This window comes from Odocoileus virginianus, chromosome 27 (genome assembly GCF_023699985.2).
Source record: "Odocoileus virginianus isolate 20LAN1187 ecotype Illinois chromosome 27, Ovbor_1.2, whole genome shotgun sequence".
In the NCBI taxonomy this organism is placed as follows: domain Eukaryota; kingdom Metazoa; phylum Chordata; class Mammalia; order Artiodactyla; family Cervidae; genus Odocoileus; species Odocoileus virginianus.
Genome location: NC_069700.1, coordinates 18739335 through 18755943, shown reverse-complemented (window position 1 = coordinate 18755943; position 16609 = coordinate 18739335). Strand labels below are relative to the sequence as shown.

The window sequence follows — 16609 nt, the reverse complement described above, 5'->3', positions numbered from 1 at the left end:
CTCATGATGTATTCTGCATGTAAATTAATTAAGCAGGGTGATAATATACAGCCTTGACATACTCTTTTCCTTATTTGGAACTAGTCTGTTGTTCCATGTCCATTTCTAACTGTCGCTTCTTGACCTGCATACAGATTTCTCAGGAGGCAGGTCAGGTGGTCTGGTTTTCCCATCTCTTGAAGAATTTTCCACAGCTTGTTGTGATCCACACAGTCAAAGACTTTGGCATAGTCTATAAAGCAGAAGTAGATGTTTTTCTGGAACTCTCTGCATTTTTATTTTTTACTTTATGCAATGTTTTTCAATATTGCAAGAGTTCTTCACAGTCTGTTAACTTTCAACAACTTGCTTTTGTAAGTCATAAGTATTAGTGACTGCACAAATTTTTCAGTAAAATGCTTCAATCTTCTGTGGTATTTGTATATTCTATGTTATTGAAAGGGCTTCCCAGGTGGCTCAATGGTAAAGAATCTGTCTGCCACGCAGGAGACATGAGTTCGATCCCTGTGTCAGGAAGATCCCCTGGAGAATAAAATAGCAACCCACTCCAGTATTCTCACCTGGGAAATCTCTGGACAGAGGACCCTTTGCGGGCTACAGTCCATGGGGTCACAAAAGACTCAGGCACGACTTAGTGGCTAATCCACATATTGAAATTGCTAAATTTTTTCATTTATTCATCTTAATCACAGTGTTATTCTTTAACTCTGTTTTAACATTTTCAAAGTTCAATTAAACAGAAAGATAAAACAAAAATATATACATATCTATGATATAAAGGTGTGTTTATGCATGTGTGTGTGTTAGTAACTCAGTGGGGTCCAACTCTTTGTGGCCCCATAAGCAGCCTGCCAGGCTCCTCTGTCCATGGAATTATCCAGGCAGGAATACTAGAGTGGGTAGCTTTTTGCTTCTCCAGAGGATCTTTGCAACCCAGGGGTTGAACCTATGTCTCTTGTATTGCAGGCAGATTCTTTACCATCTGAGCCATCAGGGAAATCCTGAATATATGCATACATATATGTATGATGTTTAAAATATTGAAAATATAGAAGCACATATGATGATAAGAACTGAGACACATCTAACCTTCTCAGGTCAGATCTTCCAAATAGATTTTTCCACCAATTTAAAAAAAAATCTGGTTTTCTGAATTTTTTGGATTTAGAAATGCTGTTGTGGGGTTGTGGACCTGTATTGTGATGTTGCTTTTAATATCCTCAAAACTCTTCAGTAGTTTCTCTTTATTTTTATTGATTCTGTAAAGCCAAAATCCTAACACACCCAGCTCCCTGTGATTTCTCATCCTTCCTCTCCTTCCTCTCATTCTCAGTGCTCCAGTGAACTGTTTTCTTGTCATTTCTTGAACTGATGAAGAAATTCATCAATTATTTCATATTTTGGTTCATTATATTATTTTATCTAAAATGTGACTCCTTTTCCCCAAAACTGAGATTCATACCCACGTTTCCTCTAGCTCATATCCACTTAACCTTTCATATCACATCATCGCCATCTTCCTTTAGAGATTACTTCTTTGGCACCCTAATGTAATTTAGATCATCCTGTAATTCTCTGTTATAGATTTTCACATTTCTCTTTTGACATTTCTCACTCTCATTTAAATCCTTGTATGGTTGAATTTTTTCCATCACTTTTACTAAATATTAAGCTTCTTTGGATTCCTAAGGGGCAGCACAGGCCTGAAGCTCACCAGTAAAGAAGTAAGTACTCTGGAGGAAGAGCTAAAGAACTTGTGGGGGTGAGAGGAAGGAGTCATGAGTGTCTTTCTGGTCAGGGCTTCAGGGAAGAGTGGTGATGGGGAAAATCCTGGTCCAGCTCAGGCTCGAAGGGTTCTAGTCAACCACTGAAGCCACTTGGAGACCTGAGGGGTCTCCTCTGCCCACCTTCGCCTCCCTCCACTGTAGGCAGATGAAAGAAGAACCCGTGGTAGTTGAGGGGTGGTAGTTGAGGGGTGCCTGTGGAGCCAAAGAGGGAGTCCTCGTGGCCCTCCTGTGCTTGGGCAGCCCTCATTGGTGGCCATCACGTCAGTTCCTTCCTGGAAGCCCACCAGGATGACCAGATCCTTCTGTTCCCACAGCACATTTCATGGTGCAGGGCAAGTCCTAGTATCATTTCTCCACCCAGACTGAGCAGGTGTGGTTCTTGGCCAGATACTTCTATAACCAGAAGGAGTTGGCGCATTTTCACAGTGACGATGTGGGTGAGTTCAGGGCAATGACCGAGCTGGGCAGGCTCTTCGCTGAGAGTTGGAATCACCAGAAGGACTTCGTGGATGGGATGTGGGCTGTGGTGGACACGTTCTGCAGACACAGCTACTGGCTTGGTGAGAGCTTCACGGTGCAGTGTCAAGGTGAGTGCGGGGGTGGGCGGCCAGAGGACTGGGGACAGTGTGTGTGTGTGTAAGAGAGAGACAAAGAGACAGAGAGACTGAGTCCCAGTGAATGTGTTGTATTATGAGCAAGTATGCTTAAGGAGGGTTCCTGTGAGAGCATGTTGCCTGGAGAAATGAAACTTGGGCTTGCCCTGCACCGTGAAATGCTCTGTGGGAACAGAAGGATCTGGTCACCCTGGTGGGCTCTCAGGAAGGAACTGACATGATGGCCACCGATGGGGGCTGCCCAAGCGCAGGAGGGCCACTAGCACCCCCTCATTGGCTCCACAGGCACCCCTCAACTCCCATGGGTTCTTCTTTCATCTGCCTGTGCGACTTAGTCAGTTATTGTGAAAGGAAAGAGACAGTGTGTGTGGTGGGGGGAGTACCCTGGAATCTGGGAGGACCAAGAGGGTGGGTGTTTGTGTGGCGGGGGGAGGGATGCAGAAGGGAGACTCCAGGCATCCTTGATGGTCCTTGTGGGAGAAAATAGGTGCGGGGGGGGGGGGGGGGAGTCAACACTGGTGGGTGGGTGGTTAGAGATGTGGGAGGGGACTTCAAGGTGTCTGTGGTTGGGGGGGAGAGTTTGGGGGAGGAGAGGTGAGGAATGTTCAAGGATTGGGAGCATGTGAGGAGAGTCACAACTTGCTCTAGATACACACCTTCTTAATACTGACCCCCCAGAAATAAGTGTGCAGGTGTCTGTGTGCAGAAGCATTTCATTAACAGAGCTAGCAGACTAATTCTTGAGAGATGGGGAACTTCCGAAGCACTTCTGGTTATTCTAAGGCTTTGTTTATGTCTAAGTTTCTTGGTTTTTTGGTTTTCTTTATATGTACTTTTACTTAGTTGAAATACTTATGAAACCAGCTTTCTGAATTATGTTGGTAACTTTGCCACTTAACACACTGTTATTTTTTTCTATAATGAATGCTAGTAGTATTTGTGTGGTTACATATTATTTATTTTTATAGTGGTAAAATATATATTAAATTCCCTTTTGTTAGATATTTCTTTCATTATTGCCAAATACTTAGTTTAAAATTTACTTTTTAAAATTTTTATTTTATTTTATTTTTTTTTTCATTGCTTTTTCCATTTATTTTTATTAGTTGGAGGCTAATTACTTTACAACATTGCAGTGGTTTTTGTCATACATTGAAATGAATTAGCCATGGATTTACATGTATTCCCCATCCTGGTCCCCCCTTCCACCTCCCTCTCCACCCGATCCCTCTGGGTCTTCCCAGTGCACCAGGCCCGAGCACTTGTCTCATGCATCCAACCTGGGCTGGTGATCTGTTTCACCCTAGATAATATACATGTTTCGATGCTGTTCTCTTGAAACATCCCACCCTCGCCTTCTCCCACAGAGTCCACAAGTCTGTTCTATACATCTGAGTCTCTTTTTCTGTTTTGCATATAGGGTTATCGTTACCATCTTTCTAAATTCCATATATATGTGTTAGTGTACTGTAATAGTCTTTATCTTTCTGGCTTACTTCGCTCTGTATAATGGGCTCCAGTTTCATCCATCTCATTAGAACTGATTCAAATGAATTCTTTTTAATGGCTGAGTAATAATCCATGGTGTATATGTACCACAGCTTCCTCATCCATTCGTCTGCTGATGGGCATCTAGGTTGCTTCCATGTCCTGGCTATAATAAACAGTGCTGCGATGAACATTGGGGTGCACATGTCTCTTTCAGATCTGGTTTCCTCGGTGTATATGCCCAGAAGTGGTATTGCTGGGTCATATGGCAGTTCTATTTCCAGCTTTTTAAGGAATCTCCACACTGTTCTCCATGGTGGCTGTACTAGTTTGCATTCCCACCAACAGTGTAAGAGGGTTCCCTTTTCTCCACACCCTCTCCAGCATTTATTGCTTGTAGACTTTTGGATAGCAGCCATCCTGACTGGCGTATAATGGTACCTCATTGTGGTTTTGATTTGCATTTCTCTGATAATGAGTGATGTTGAGCATCTTTTCATGTGTTTTTTTGCCATCTGTATGTCTTCCTTGGAGAAGACATTTTAATTAAAATTTTAATTAAAAATTTTTTGTTTCCAAGGTTCTTGAACATTTCTCACATATTTATTGGCTAATTGTTATTACTGCCTTAAGAATTACCTATTGTCTCTTATCTCTATGGTCCTAGTATTTTCCTCTGTGATTTTATGGGTTCTCTATGTGTTAAGATTAACACATTGATGATTTTCTCCAGTTTGTGGTTTATATTTTGATTCAGTTCATTATTTTCAATTTTAGAAATGTAAATATTTTAATTTAATGTAATAGACTGAGAAAATGTTAGTAATGGTTTACCATTGATCTTAAACCTACTATTTTGTGAAATTGTAAAAATGTTTTTCCCCAGGTTTCTCCTTCTTCTGTTGTTGTTCTTTTTTTTGTAAACTGTGTTTATTGTGGCTGATGGAGTTAAGAATGAGGCATTAAGACCATGTATCAGTGAATTCCAAACCCTGCCCCAAACTGAGCTGTTCTAAAGTGTGAGTGCCTGGACATGGCTTTCCCAGGATTTCATATTCTGTCTCTACACTTACCCTACTACTCTTTCCTAAGTTATCCACACTACTTTGAACCATATTTTCTCTCTAATGAAACAAAAATAATATATAGCTAACACATATTGAAGGCTAAATTCCAGTTGTGGCTTAACATACTTTAGTGCAATCATCCTCAGATAACCTTCAGAGATCACTTTGTATTATTAACCTCCTTGGTAGGTCATAAAGCTGAGGCACAGGGAATGTGAATATTACACTAGGATCAATCAGTAAGAGAGAGAGCTTGGAACTGAACCCAGGCAGCATGGCTACAGAAGCTGTGCTATTAATGAGTACACAATTGCTTTGCAAAAAATTGTAAACACTTTGATTGAATAACGAATAAATGGTTCCTTGGATAAAGAAACCCACAAATTTCCTCCGCATCTCTCAAATCTAATGGGTTCATGCTGTAAGGATTAAAGACAAGGCTCATGGCACTAACTGCTGTTTAGTCACATGGCCAGCTCTAGCAAGCCCTGTCCAATCCTGCAGTCTGGATCAGCAGACTAAGTGAAGAAAGGCAGCCAGTCAGGGAGACTTACTCTGTCTCCTTCACTTAGTCCCTCTGCTTTTTCTCTCCTAGTGGAGCCTACAGTGACTGTGTATCCTGCAAAGACCCGGCCCCTACATCACCACAACCTCCTGGTCTGCTCTGTGAAGGGTTTCTATCTGGGCCACGTTGAAGTCAGGTGGTTCTGGAATGGCCACGAAGAGGAGGCTGGGGTGATCTCCACAGGCCTGATCCAGAATGGAGACTGGACCTTCCAGACCGTGGTGATGCTTGAAACAGCTCCTTAGAGTGGAGAGGTCTACACCTGCCAAGTGGAGCACACCAGTCAGATGAGCTCTATCACAGTGGAATGGAGTGAGAAGCGTTCTGATCTCATAAGTTCCTCACCCACCATGGAGGGGGCTTGCTTACCTCTGAGTGTCAGATTCTCTTTGCTCCACACCATATTTTTTTTATTTGCTTCATGCTCTTCTCTTTCTTAGTACAAATTGTTGGGGAGTAGCTCTGTGGTATCTTGTGATAGAAATCCTCTGATAGTTTATAGATATGCTTTGATAGTTTCTATCAATACCTATACCTGCTGATGAGACAATTCTTCCTGGCAGGCAGAGGAAAGGTGTCCTTGCCCTGAGTTTCCATGATATCACAGTTCATGGTCACCCCATGGCCCAAGGCATCAGTCCCCTTTGTTGGGCTGGGCTTGTACATCTAATGCTGTTGTTCTGTGTTCACTGTTATTTGAGAAGGAGCACATCCTCTACAATGTAGGGACCTTCTTGATATGAGAGAAGTCCAGTCTCAGCACTGCCTTTAATTAGCTCTCTCATGCTAGACAAGCTACTTAACATCTTCTAGTCCCAGGCTCCTCATCCATGAAATGTTGAAGTCATGGCTTTATGTCAGGGTTGTGATGTTTAAATGAGTTCAGTGCCTTAACCTCATAGCTACTGTGTGTGATTTTTAATCTCTTTTTCATAATGACCAAGTATTCTAATTCTTCTAGGCAACCTTCTTCTCCCATCTTTAAAGCTTAGGGAAGTTGGATTGGATAGAGATCACCAAAACTGACTTCTTTTCTAGGGGCATGACCTGACTCTGCTCAGAGCAAGATGATGAGTGGAGTGGAGTCAGGGGCTTTGTTCTGGGTCTTCTCTTCCTTGGGATTAGGTTGTTGACATACTTTAGGAATCAGAAAGGTAAGGAACCTGTTGGCAGCTGATACTTTTGAGTAAAGAAATTTGGCTTTGCTCAGTTAGTTCTCTGTATATCACTGGTCTCATCTAAAGCCTTTCCTTCCCCTGCGTGCATGCCTGCTAAATCACTTCAGTCATATCCGACCTTGTGATCCCATGGACTGTAGCCTGCCAGTCTCCTCTGTTCATAGGATCCTCCAGGCAAGAATACTGGAGTGGGTTGCCATGCCCTCCTCTAGGGGATTTTTCCCCACCCAAGGATCGAACCCACATCTCTTATTTTGTCTCCTGCATTGGCAGGCAGGTTCTTTACCACTAGATCTACCTGGGAAGCCCCTATTGACCTCAATTTCTTGAAAGTCTAGGATTCAATAGGCCTTGGAAACTTAGAAACTTATGTTTGAAACACAAGAAATTATGGCATTTAGAGATAAGAAAAGGTTAGCATGCATGGTGATTTAGGGTGGAGACCCTGGGACAGAGGGACACTAAGGCTGATGAAATCACATTCCATTTGTGAGAGGAAAGCTTCATGCTCTTGATGTCTGCTCTCCTGTCTGGCCTTCCAGGTTGGCCTCATGTGATGTGGGCTGTGGTATTAGAGAAATCTTAGAAGACTGATCTAGGTTTGGGGACATTGTGTTTTAGAGACTGACTTTCCTCTATTTATTATAAATATATCTTTTCCCTTTTCTTTCCTCAAACACTATGGACTTCAGCCAACAGGTAATGCTCTTTAATTCTCTTTTAAACTAATATTTACTCTCTCTATAACAGATGGTAGGGATAACAAGACTGGAAAGAGAAATAATGGAAAAGATTTTGAATCAGACTTCTGATCAGGCCGTTGATATTAAAGCTTCTTCTCTCCACTAAACAGGACGGACTGTGCTCTAAGGTAGCTTTGGCTCAGGAAGATATAAGAATTTGCTTTTCTTTTTAATATAATGCTTTTTAACTTGATGTCCTGAAAGAGCATGAGTGTGCGCGCGCGCACACACACACACACACACACACAGCCTGCTTGCAGAGTTAGATCTGAAAACAACCCTCTCCACTGTCTTTTGCAGGACTCCTAAGCTGAAGTGAAGATGGCAACGTTCAAGCAAAAACCCTCTACCAGCTTCTTTGCAGCATGAAAAGGTTTCCTGATTAGATTTTACTCTTCTTCAGAGAGTGCTTTCTTAGGATCTGGTTTGCTCCTAGTCCAGTGACCCTGTTGAAAATGTTCTCCTTGATGGCTTCTTCAGTCCCCAGTCTTAACCTGGAAGTTCTTAAATTGAAGGCAACACCTTATCTTCATTTTTCCTAGCTCCTTTTTGTTTTCAGCTTTTACTGCTTTCTCTGTATCTGAATTCTTCTTCTGCCAACATTACTTTATAATGTCTTTATCAATAAATATGGAATGAAAATCTGCTTCACAAAGCATCAGGGAGTAAAATGTAGAAGGAAAAATGTAAAGAAAGAGTTCATTGCAACCTAATGATGTTTTTATTTATCTTCCTGTAGTTTGGTCACATTTGAAAGGTTCTTTGCTTTATATACTGTCCGCCTGCAATGCAGGAGGACCTGGGTTTGATTCCTGGGTTGGGAAGATCCCCTGGAGAAGGGAAAAGCTACCCACTCCAGTATTCTGGCCTGGAGAATTTTGCCTTTGTCTTGCAAATCTCTACAAATCAGAAATGTAAATATAGCTCACAATAACTTGAGACTGAGCCAATCAGGGAGAACCCGAAATCAAAGGAAAAAAAAGGGAGAGGAGGTCTTTTTAAACTGAAACCCTGGGAAGGCTCCCTCACCTAAAGTCTAATTCATAGTCTCCTTAAAGATTTATCCAGGAGAAACACAAATCTTAAGTCTTTTCTGCAAATAATAAAGCTTTAGTCATTGGAGCCAATAAATAAATAAATAAAATTTTACAAGTATATGATTAGAAACATCTTAGAAAAGTAAATCATATTTTTTGACCCTTGAATAAATCATTGTGAAACTATAATTGTAAGTCAGTATATATTTCTAAATTCCATATTTAATAATATTAAGGAGTTGGATAGCTTTCAGAGAAAGGTAACTCAATTGGTTAAAGTGAAAGTGTTAGTCACTCAGTTGTGTCTAACTCTTTGTGACCCCATGGTCTGTCCCTGGAAATCTCTAGGCAAGAATACTGAAGTGGGTTGCCTTTCCCTTATTCAGTGGATCTTCCTGACCCAGGGATCATACCCAGGTCTCCTGCATTGTAGGCAGATTCTTTATTGTCTGAGCTACCAGGTATTGTTTGAGAAGATGGTTAAGTCCTGCTATTGTATTCTATCTAAGGAGTCATTTCTAAATGTAAATCAAATCTATATACTAGATAATAGATTGAGCAGTTCATTTCAAAGTAGTAGTCATTTGAAGCAATTTCTCCACAGTCAGGGACAACTATTATTTTATTTTCAAGAAAAGGTTATTTTATGCATATATTAATTATACAGTTTTTATGTGAAATAGGATATTGTTCTGTAGGAGTTTGATAAGCTGATAATAATATCTCCAATATACATTCAGTTAGGATAAATTCTGTTTAATCTCAAGGTTGCAACTTTATTCTTACATTGTTCTCTGAGAAGAAATGAGTAATTATTTTATTTAATACCTTTGCTATGAAATTATAATGTCGAATTAAAGTGTATGGCATGAACATTTCACTGAAGATGATTTTTGCTACTAGTAAAAGAAAATCCAATCAACTTTATTTTTCTTTATTATCTCACATAACATATTTGAGGTAAGGAATCTCCAGAGGTGGTTAATTTATCCCCAATAATCTTAAATAAAGTGGGAAAAGAGAATTGCTTCTTCTCCTGCACTTTTATAAGGAGCAACTGAGTTTTTCCTAGAGTGTTTCCAGTAGACCCACTTCCCCATGTACTGGGAGGACCCTGGATCACAATGGCAGCTCAGACAAAACTGTGATTTACCATTTTTCATGTGACCCTGTCTCCCCTGATACATATGGAAGAACAGGAGCAAAGCCATTTTAATTAGAAAGAAAAGAATGGTAAATGGGGTAAGGGAGAATGATTTTAGGGTAAGAAAACTATAATATCTGGCCATATTAGAGTATATTTTTAAATTATTTCCTCATGAAAGATAATAGATTCTTTTTTCTCATTTTTAGTTTATTTAAGATAGATTCTTGAGAGACAACATCAATTCAGTTTTTTTTTAACACTGAATATTAAATTCCAGCCATACTCAAACCCCCAACTCCAAAAGCAAAAGGGTTATTATTTGTTTGTTTTAGAACTTAATATACTGATTCTTATCTTTATGAGGAAAGATATATTTCCCAGAGAAATTTTTGAAAAAAGGCACATAATGAGAAGTGACTAGCTTTGTTGTTGTTGTCTAGTTGCTTAAGTCGTGTCTGACTCTTTAGCGACCTCATGGACGGTAGCCTGCCAGCCTCCTCTGTCCATGAGATCTCCAAGGCAAGAATACTGGAGTGGGTTGCTATTTCCTCCTCCAGGGTTCTTCTCTACCCAGGGATCAAGTCCATGTCTCCGGCATTGGCAGGTAGATTATTTACTGCAGAGCCACCTGGGAAACATGATTAGCTTTATGAGATGCTAAAACCTACTATATATCTATAGTAAGATGTACCTTCTTGTGCATTGTTTCATTATTCACTATATACACCAGTAATAGAGTCCAGATGACCGCTGACCAACTGAGGTTTAGTTTAGTACAGAGAGTTTCAAGTTGTTGGTAATATGTATCCCGAGCTCATTCCTTTCAACAAAATGGTTCCCTGATAAATAAAAATTGAGAAAGCAAAAGAAAAAAAAGAGAAAGTAAAAATTAATAAAATAATGGTTATTATTATTTCCTTAAGGAGTACGTCAAGACTGTATATTGTCACCCTGCTTCTTAACTTATATGCAGAGTACATCATGAGAAACGCTGGGCTGGATGAAGCACAAGCTGGAATCAAGGTTGCCGGGAGAAATATCAATAACCTCAGATATGCAGATGACACCACCCTTATGGCAGAAAGTGAAGAAGAACTAAAAGCCTCTTGATGAAAGTGAAAGAGGAGAGTAAAAAAGTTGGCTTAAAGCTCAACATTAAAAAAACTAAGATCATGGCATCCAGTCCCATCACTTCATGGCAAATAGATAGGGAAACAGTGGAAACAGTGGCAGACTTTATTTTCTTGGGCTCCAAAATCACTGCAGATGGTGACTGCAGCCATGAGATTAAAAGATGCTTCCTCCTTGGAAAGAAAGCTATGACCAACACAGACAGCATATTAAAAAATCAGAGACATTACTTTGCCAACAAAGGTCCATCTAGTCAAGGCTATGGTTTTTCCAGTAGTCATGTATGGATGTGAGAGTTGGACTATAAAGAAAGCTGAGCACCGAAGAGTTGATGCTTTTGAACTGTGGTGTTGGGGGAGACTCTTGAGAGTCCCTTGGACAGCAAGGAGATCCAACCAGTCCATCCTAAAGGAAATCAGTCCTGAATATTCATTGGAAGGACTGATATTGAAGCTGAAACTCCAATACTTTGGCCACATGATGTGAAGAGCTGACTCATTTGAAAAGACCCTGATGTTGGGAAAGATTGAAGGCAGGAGGAAAAGGGGACGACAGAGGATGAGATGGTTGGATGGCATCACTGACTCAATGGACATAGGTTTGGGTGGACTCCGGGAGTTTGTGATGGACAGGGAGGCCTGGCGTGCTGCGATTCATGGGGTCGCAAAGAGTTGGACACGACTGAGTGACTGAACTGAACTGAACTTACTCTCATTGTCATAATTCTATTTGAAGATGCAAAATCTTTATAGTTCCTGATGGGTAGCTGCTGAGAATGTATAGTATTGCGACTACTTTGAAAGACACTTGGGCAGTTTCTTAAAAAGTTAAAAGCTATATTTGCTATATGATTGAGCAGTTCTTCTTGGAATATCCTCAAGAGATATGAAAATATATGTCCTCACAGATAAATGTGTGCAAAAATTCATAGCCATATTACTCATAATCATCAAAACTGGAAAACAATCCAAATATTCATCAGTTAGTGAGTGGATAAACAAAATGTGCCACATTCATTCAATGGAATAATTCAGCCACGAAGGAGAATAAATTATGTGAAATGGCAGTATTTAGAAGAAATGATGATACATATTACAAAACGGATGAGCTTAAAGAATTCTGTACTAAGCAAAATAAGCCAGACACAAAAATCTGAATGTCACATAATTTCATTTATGTGAAGCATCTAGAAAAAGATAAATTTATAGACACAGAAGTCTGATGAGGGAGGTATAGGGCTTTAAATATTTACTCTTACAATCTCCAACTGTGTATTCTCATCATTTATGTAAGTCCCTTGATTTTTCCCAATAATGTGTTTCAGTTTTCAGTATTTATTACTAGATACCTGCTACTCTTGGTTACTATTGTGAATGGTATCATCATCTTGACTTTGATTTTGATTTATTTCTGGTAAAGCAGAATATAATTGGTTTTATGTATCCAGATATATTGTTAGTAATTAATTTATAAAATTGTCTATTATTTTTATGATCAAGATAATGGCAATTTTAATTCCTTTGCCACATCTTTGTATCTTTTATTTTTATTTTTGGCATTTTTTATTGTCTAACAACTCTAGTACTCTAGATATCATGGGGAAATTTAAAAATATTTCACTATTGAGTCTGATATGTGCAGTGGGGTAGCTATCCTTTCTTAGACTGAAAAAAATCACTCTTTAGTTCTAGTTTTTAATACTAGAGTAAAAATTAAATGCAAGTGTTGAATTCTGTCAATTGATATTTTGCAATTTAATCAAGATGGTCGTATGTCTTTTCTCCTTCTTTCAGTTAATATAGTGATTTACATTAATTTTCAATTGTTAAAGCAACCTTCATTCCTGGAATAGGCTCCATATGACATTGATGCATTTCGCTTTTTATATAGCACCTGATTTAATTTGTTAATATTTTATTAAAGTTTGACATCTATGTTTATAAGAATGATGAGTCTGTAAATTTCTTTTTGTTTAGGGTCCTTGCCAGTTTTTGTTATAAAGACTATTCAGGTTTCATAAAAGTGTTTGAAGTGTCTTTTCTTTGGAAATTTTCATTAAATTAGCATGGTTTCTTTCTTAAATATTTCAAAAAATTTACTGAAGAGCAGGCCATTTAAAAAATTATACAAAGAGAAATACTCAGGAGCATTATAAATAAATCAATGTATTCTAAAAAACATTCTAGTAACTCATAGGAGGCAGAGAAAAGAAAAAATACATATAAAATATAAAAGAACAAATAGAAAACAATGATAAAATGGCAGATTTAAACCTCAACTAACAACTACAATAAATGTAAATGTTTACCACAGTGGAGATAGTCCCCGACCACTTAATGATGGTTCAACTTATGATTTTTTGACTTTTACAATGGCACAAAAGTGATACACATTCATAAAAATTGTGCATTGAATTTTGATCTTTTTCTGGATTGTTAATATGCAATATGATACTCTCTCAAAATGCTCAGCAGTGGCAATGACCTCCAGCTACCAGTCAGCCACACTTTCTTGAGGGTAAACAGTCAGTACATTTACAAACATTCTGTACCCATAAAACCATTCTGTTTCCACATTCAGTACAGTGCTTAATATATTACAAGAGATATTAAATAATTGTTATAAAACAGGTTGTATGTTAGATGATTTTACACAACTGTGGGCTAATATAACTGTCACATTTAAGTTCATTTCAGTTGCTCAGTTGTGTCCGACTCTTTGCAACCCCATGAACTGCACATGCCAGACCTCCCTGTCCATCAGCTTGCTCAAACTTATGTCCATCGAGCTGGTGATGCCATCCAACCATCTCATCCTCTGTCATCCCCTTCTCCTCTTGCCTTCAATCTTTCCCAGCATCAGGATTTTTTCCAATGAGTCAATTCTTTGCTTCAGGTGGCCAAAGTATTGGAGTTTCAGCTTCAGCTTAATATTTAACATTTAAGTTAGTTTAGGGTAAGGTATGATGTTCAGTAGGTTAGATGTATTAAATGCAATTTTGACATTTTCAACTTTTTTTCTTGTTTTTTTTTCTTGTTTTTGATGTTTTGATATTTTTTGTTGTTTTTGGTGTTTTGATATTTTCAACTAATCAGTACATAACCCCATCATAAGTAGAGGAAGATCTGTAATCAAACTGCTAGATGGATGAGATAATGACCCACTAATTAATGTCTATGAAAAAATTCACTTCAATTACAGCAATATAGGTATGTTGAATGCAAAAAAAAAAAAATGAAAAGGGTACAGTGTGCAAATATTATCAAAACAGAGCAGAAGAGTCTGTATTAATATAAGACAAAGTAGATTTCAGAACAAATAAAATTATCAGGAGCAGAGGAGGAGCATTGCATAATGATAAAAATATTCTCCACCAATAAAATAGTGCAATCCTAAATGTGCTGCACCCAACAATGGAGCCGAAAAATAGGTGAAGAAAAATCTGGTTGAACTAAAATGAGAAAAAGACATATTCACAATTATAGCTGGAGATTTCACTATTCTTCTCAAAACAACTGAACAGAAACTCAAGAAGGATGGAAAAGAACTCACCAACACTATAAACAATAGGATCTAATTAGTATGTAGAGAGCAATATTTACAGATCAATGTTTATAAATAATCCATAGATCTAAGTGGAGGTTTTATATTCTCAATAAAAATGTAAAACCAACATATCAAAATTTGTGAGATACAGCTAAAACAGTGCTTATAAAGAAATTTGCAGCACTAAATGATGACTATAGAGAAGTTGACAAATCTCAATAAAGTAAGTTCCCACCTAAAGGAACTAAAAAAGGAAAAGCAAAAAATTCAAGGCAGGTGGAAGGAAGGAATTAATTCATATATGAGCAGATATTAATGACATTGAAAATGGAACAATATAAAATATCAATAAAATGAAAACTGACTTTTTGAAAAGATCAATTACAATGATGAGCTTTTAGCAAGACTGATAAAGAAAATAGTATTTACAAGCATCAGGAATAAAACAAGAGATACCCACAGATACAGACACCAAAAAGTAATGAGGTGTTACTACAGACAGCTTTATACGCAGAAATTTGATAACTTCTGTAAAATGGGCCAATTTCTCAAGAAGTATAAATATAAAAATTCTCACAAGCTGAATTGGATAATCTGAACACCTCTACAACTATTTTAAAAATTTAGTTCCTTATATTTAAACTCAAGAAAAAGAAATCTCCAGAGCCAGGTGGTTTCATGTGATAGTTCTATAAAATGTTTAAAGACTTAAAAATATTTATAAAATAACAACTGAGTTTAGCAGGATCACAGGATGCAAGATAAACCTATACACATCAATTCTATTTCTATATACTTGCAGTGAATACATGGAGTCACAGTAACATATTATTAACAGTAAAATATTATGACCAATTATTAAAAAATGAGATAAATACATACAAACCTAACAAATACATATAGAACTTGTATGCTGAAAATGTTTTAAATGCTTGCTTAAATAATCAAAATTTGTAAATATTTGGAGAGACATACTATGCTCTTGTATTGGCAGATTCAACATAGTAAACACCCTAATTCTCCCCCTTCCCCAGTGATCTTTAGGTTTAATGCAACTATAGGTTTGTTGGACAACATTAGAAAGAGAAGCCAAGACAAGGGGAGTAGCTCGTTTTCCTACCTGGTGAGAATGACTAGTAAATTTATGTTTGAAGGTAGAAACTTGTTTATCTACGATAATGAACTAATGGCAAAAGAACTGCTGAAATAATTCATTATTTATTTTGAAACAGACAACGTTTCAGATGCACACCTAGCATCTGGACAGTGGCTAGTGGAAAACTAAGGTGGCGTTTTGAAAAATAATGTGGCCAGTAATTGTAGTGGATAAAGATGTGGATATTTTGCTACAGCACAATGAACCCAAGATCTAAATCAAAGAGAAAAAAATAAAACTCTTTCTACATGTGATATTAACGGACAAGTCTATGAGAATTCTGGTTGATCTCTCTGTGACTACTGAACAGAAAACATCCTAGTTCTGGGGCTTCCCTGGTGGCTCAGCTGGTAAAGAATCCACCTGCAATGTGGGAGACCTGGGTTTGATCCCTGGGTTGGGAAGATCCCCTGGAGAAGGGAACAGCTACCCACTCCAACATTCTGGCCTGGAGAATTCTGTGGACAGAGGAGCCTAGCAGGTTATATAGTCCATGGGGTCACAAAGAGGCAGACACAACTGAGCGACTTTCACGTCACTTCACTCATGATCCAATATTTGAGCTTGTGTTATTTGGAGTCACATATATCTTGGTTCAGTCTGAAATGTACCATTTTCTACCCCCTGTATCCTTGCAAAGGTTATTTAACCTCCAACCATAATTTTACTCTTTTGTAGGATTAGAAAGAGTACTAAAATCACTGAAATGATGTGTATAATTCTGGGTACAAGGTAAAGAGTGCAAAAATTGCTTATTTAGTTATAGTCATTTTTATTGCCAAATGGTGAGTAATACTATCGCTAGAACTATTAATGCACATAAAGGATAAATGCTTATCAGAACTGGGGTGGAGTGTAAATTAATGCTGAACTTTAGACAGATAGTTGGCCTCTAAAGTCCATTCTAAATCTAAGATATTACACTTATTCTAAAATAATGTGCAATAATTATCTAATAAAGATTTATATGTTTAAAATTATGTGATTATGTCAGAAGGTATAATTCATAGTTTCCCCACAGTGTTCTCTTTTCTGAATCCTCTGTAATGTATTCATTAGCAAGGTCTTCTTTTCTTAAGATAAAGCAAGAGAAGTTGGTTAATAAGGGATGTATCCCCAGTAAAATGAGGAAATCCTAATGGGAAACAGG

At 38.1% G+C, this 16609-nt stretch overlaps 1 protein-coding gene across 1 annotated transcript; it reads left to right on the top strand.

The window, feature by feature from the left end:
* The first annotated feature begins 2114 nt into the window (after window positions 1-2114).
* On the top strand, window positions 2115-12703 carry LOC110152668 (HLA class II histocompatibility antigen, DR beta 3 chain-like). The gene is made up of 3 exons (XM_070456294.1): window positions 2115-2374; window positions 5552-5833; window positions 7743-12703. Exons 1-2 carry the CDS (start codon window positions 2239-2241, stop codon window positions 5764-5766), a joined length of 351 nt encoding a protein of 116 aa, XP_070312395.1. The 5' UTR covers window positions 2115-2238; the 3' UTR covers window positions 5767-5833; window positions 7743-12703.
* The last annotated feature ends 3906 nt before the right edge of the window (window positions 12704-16609 follow it).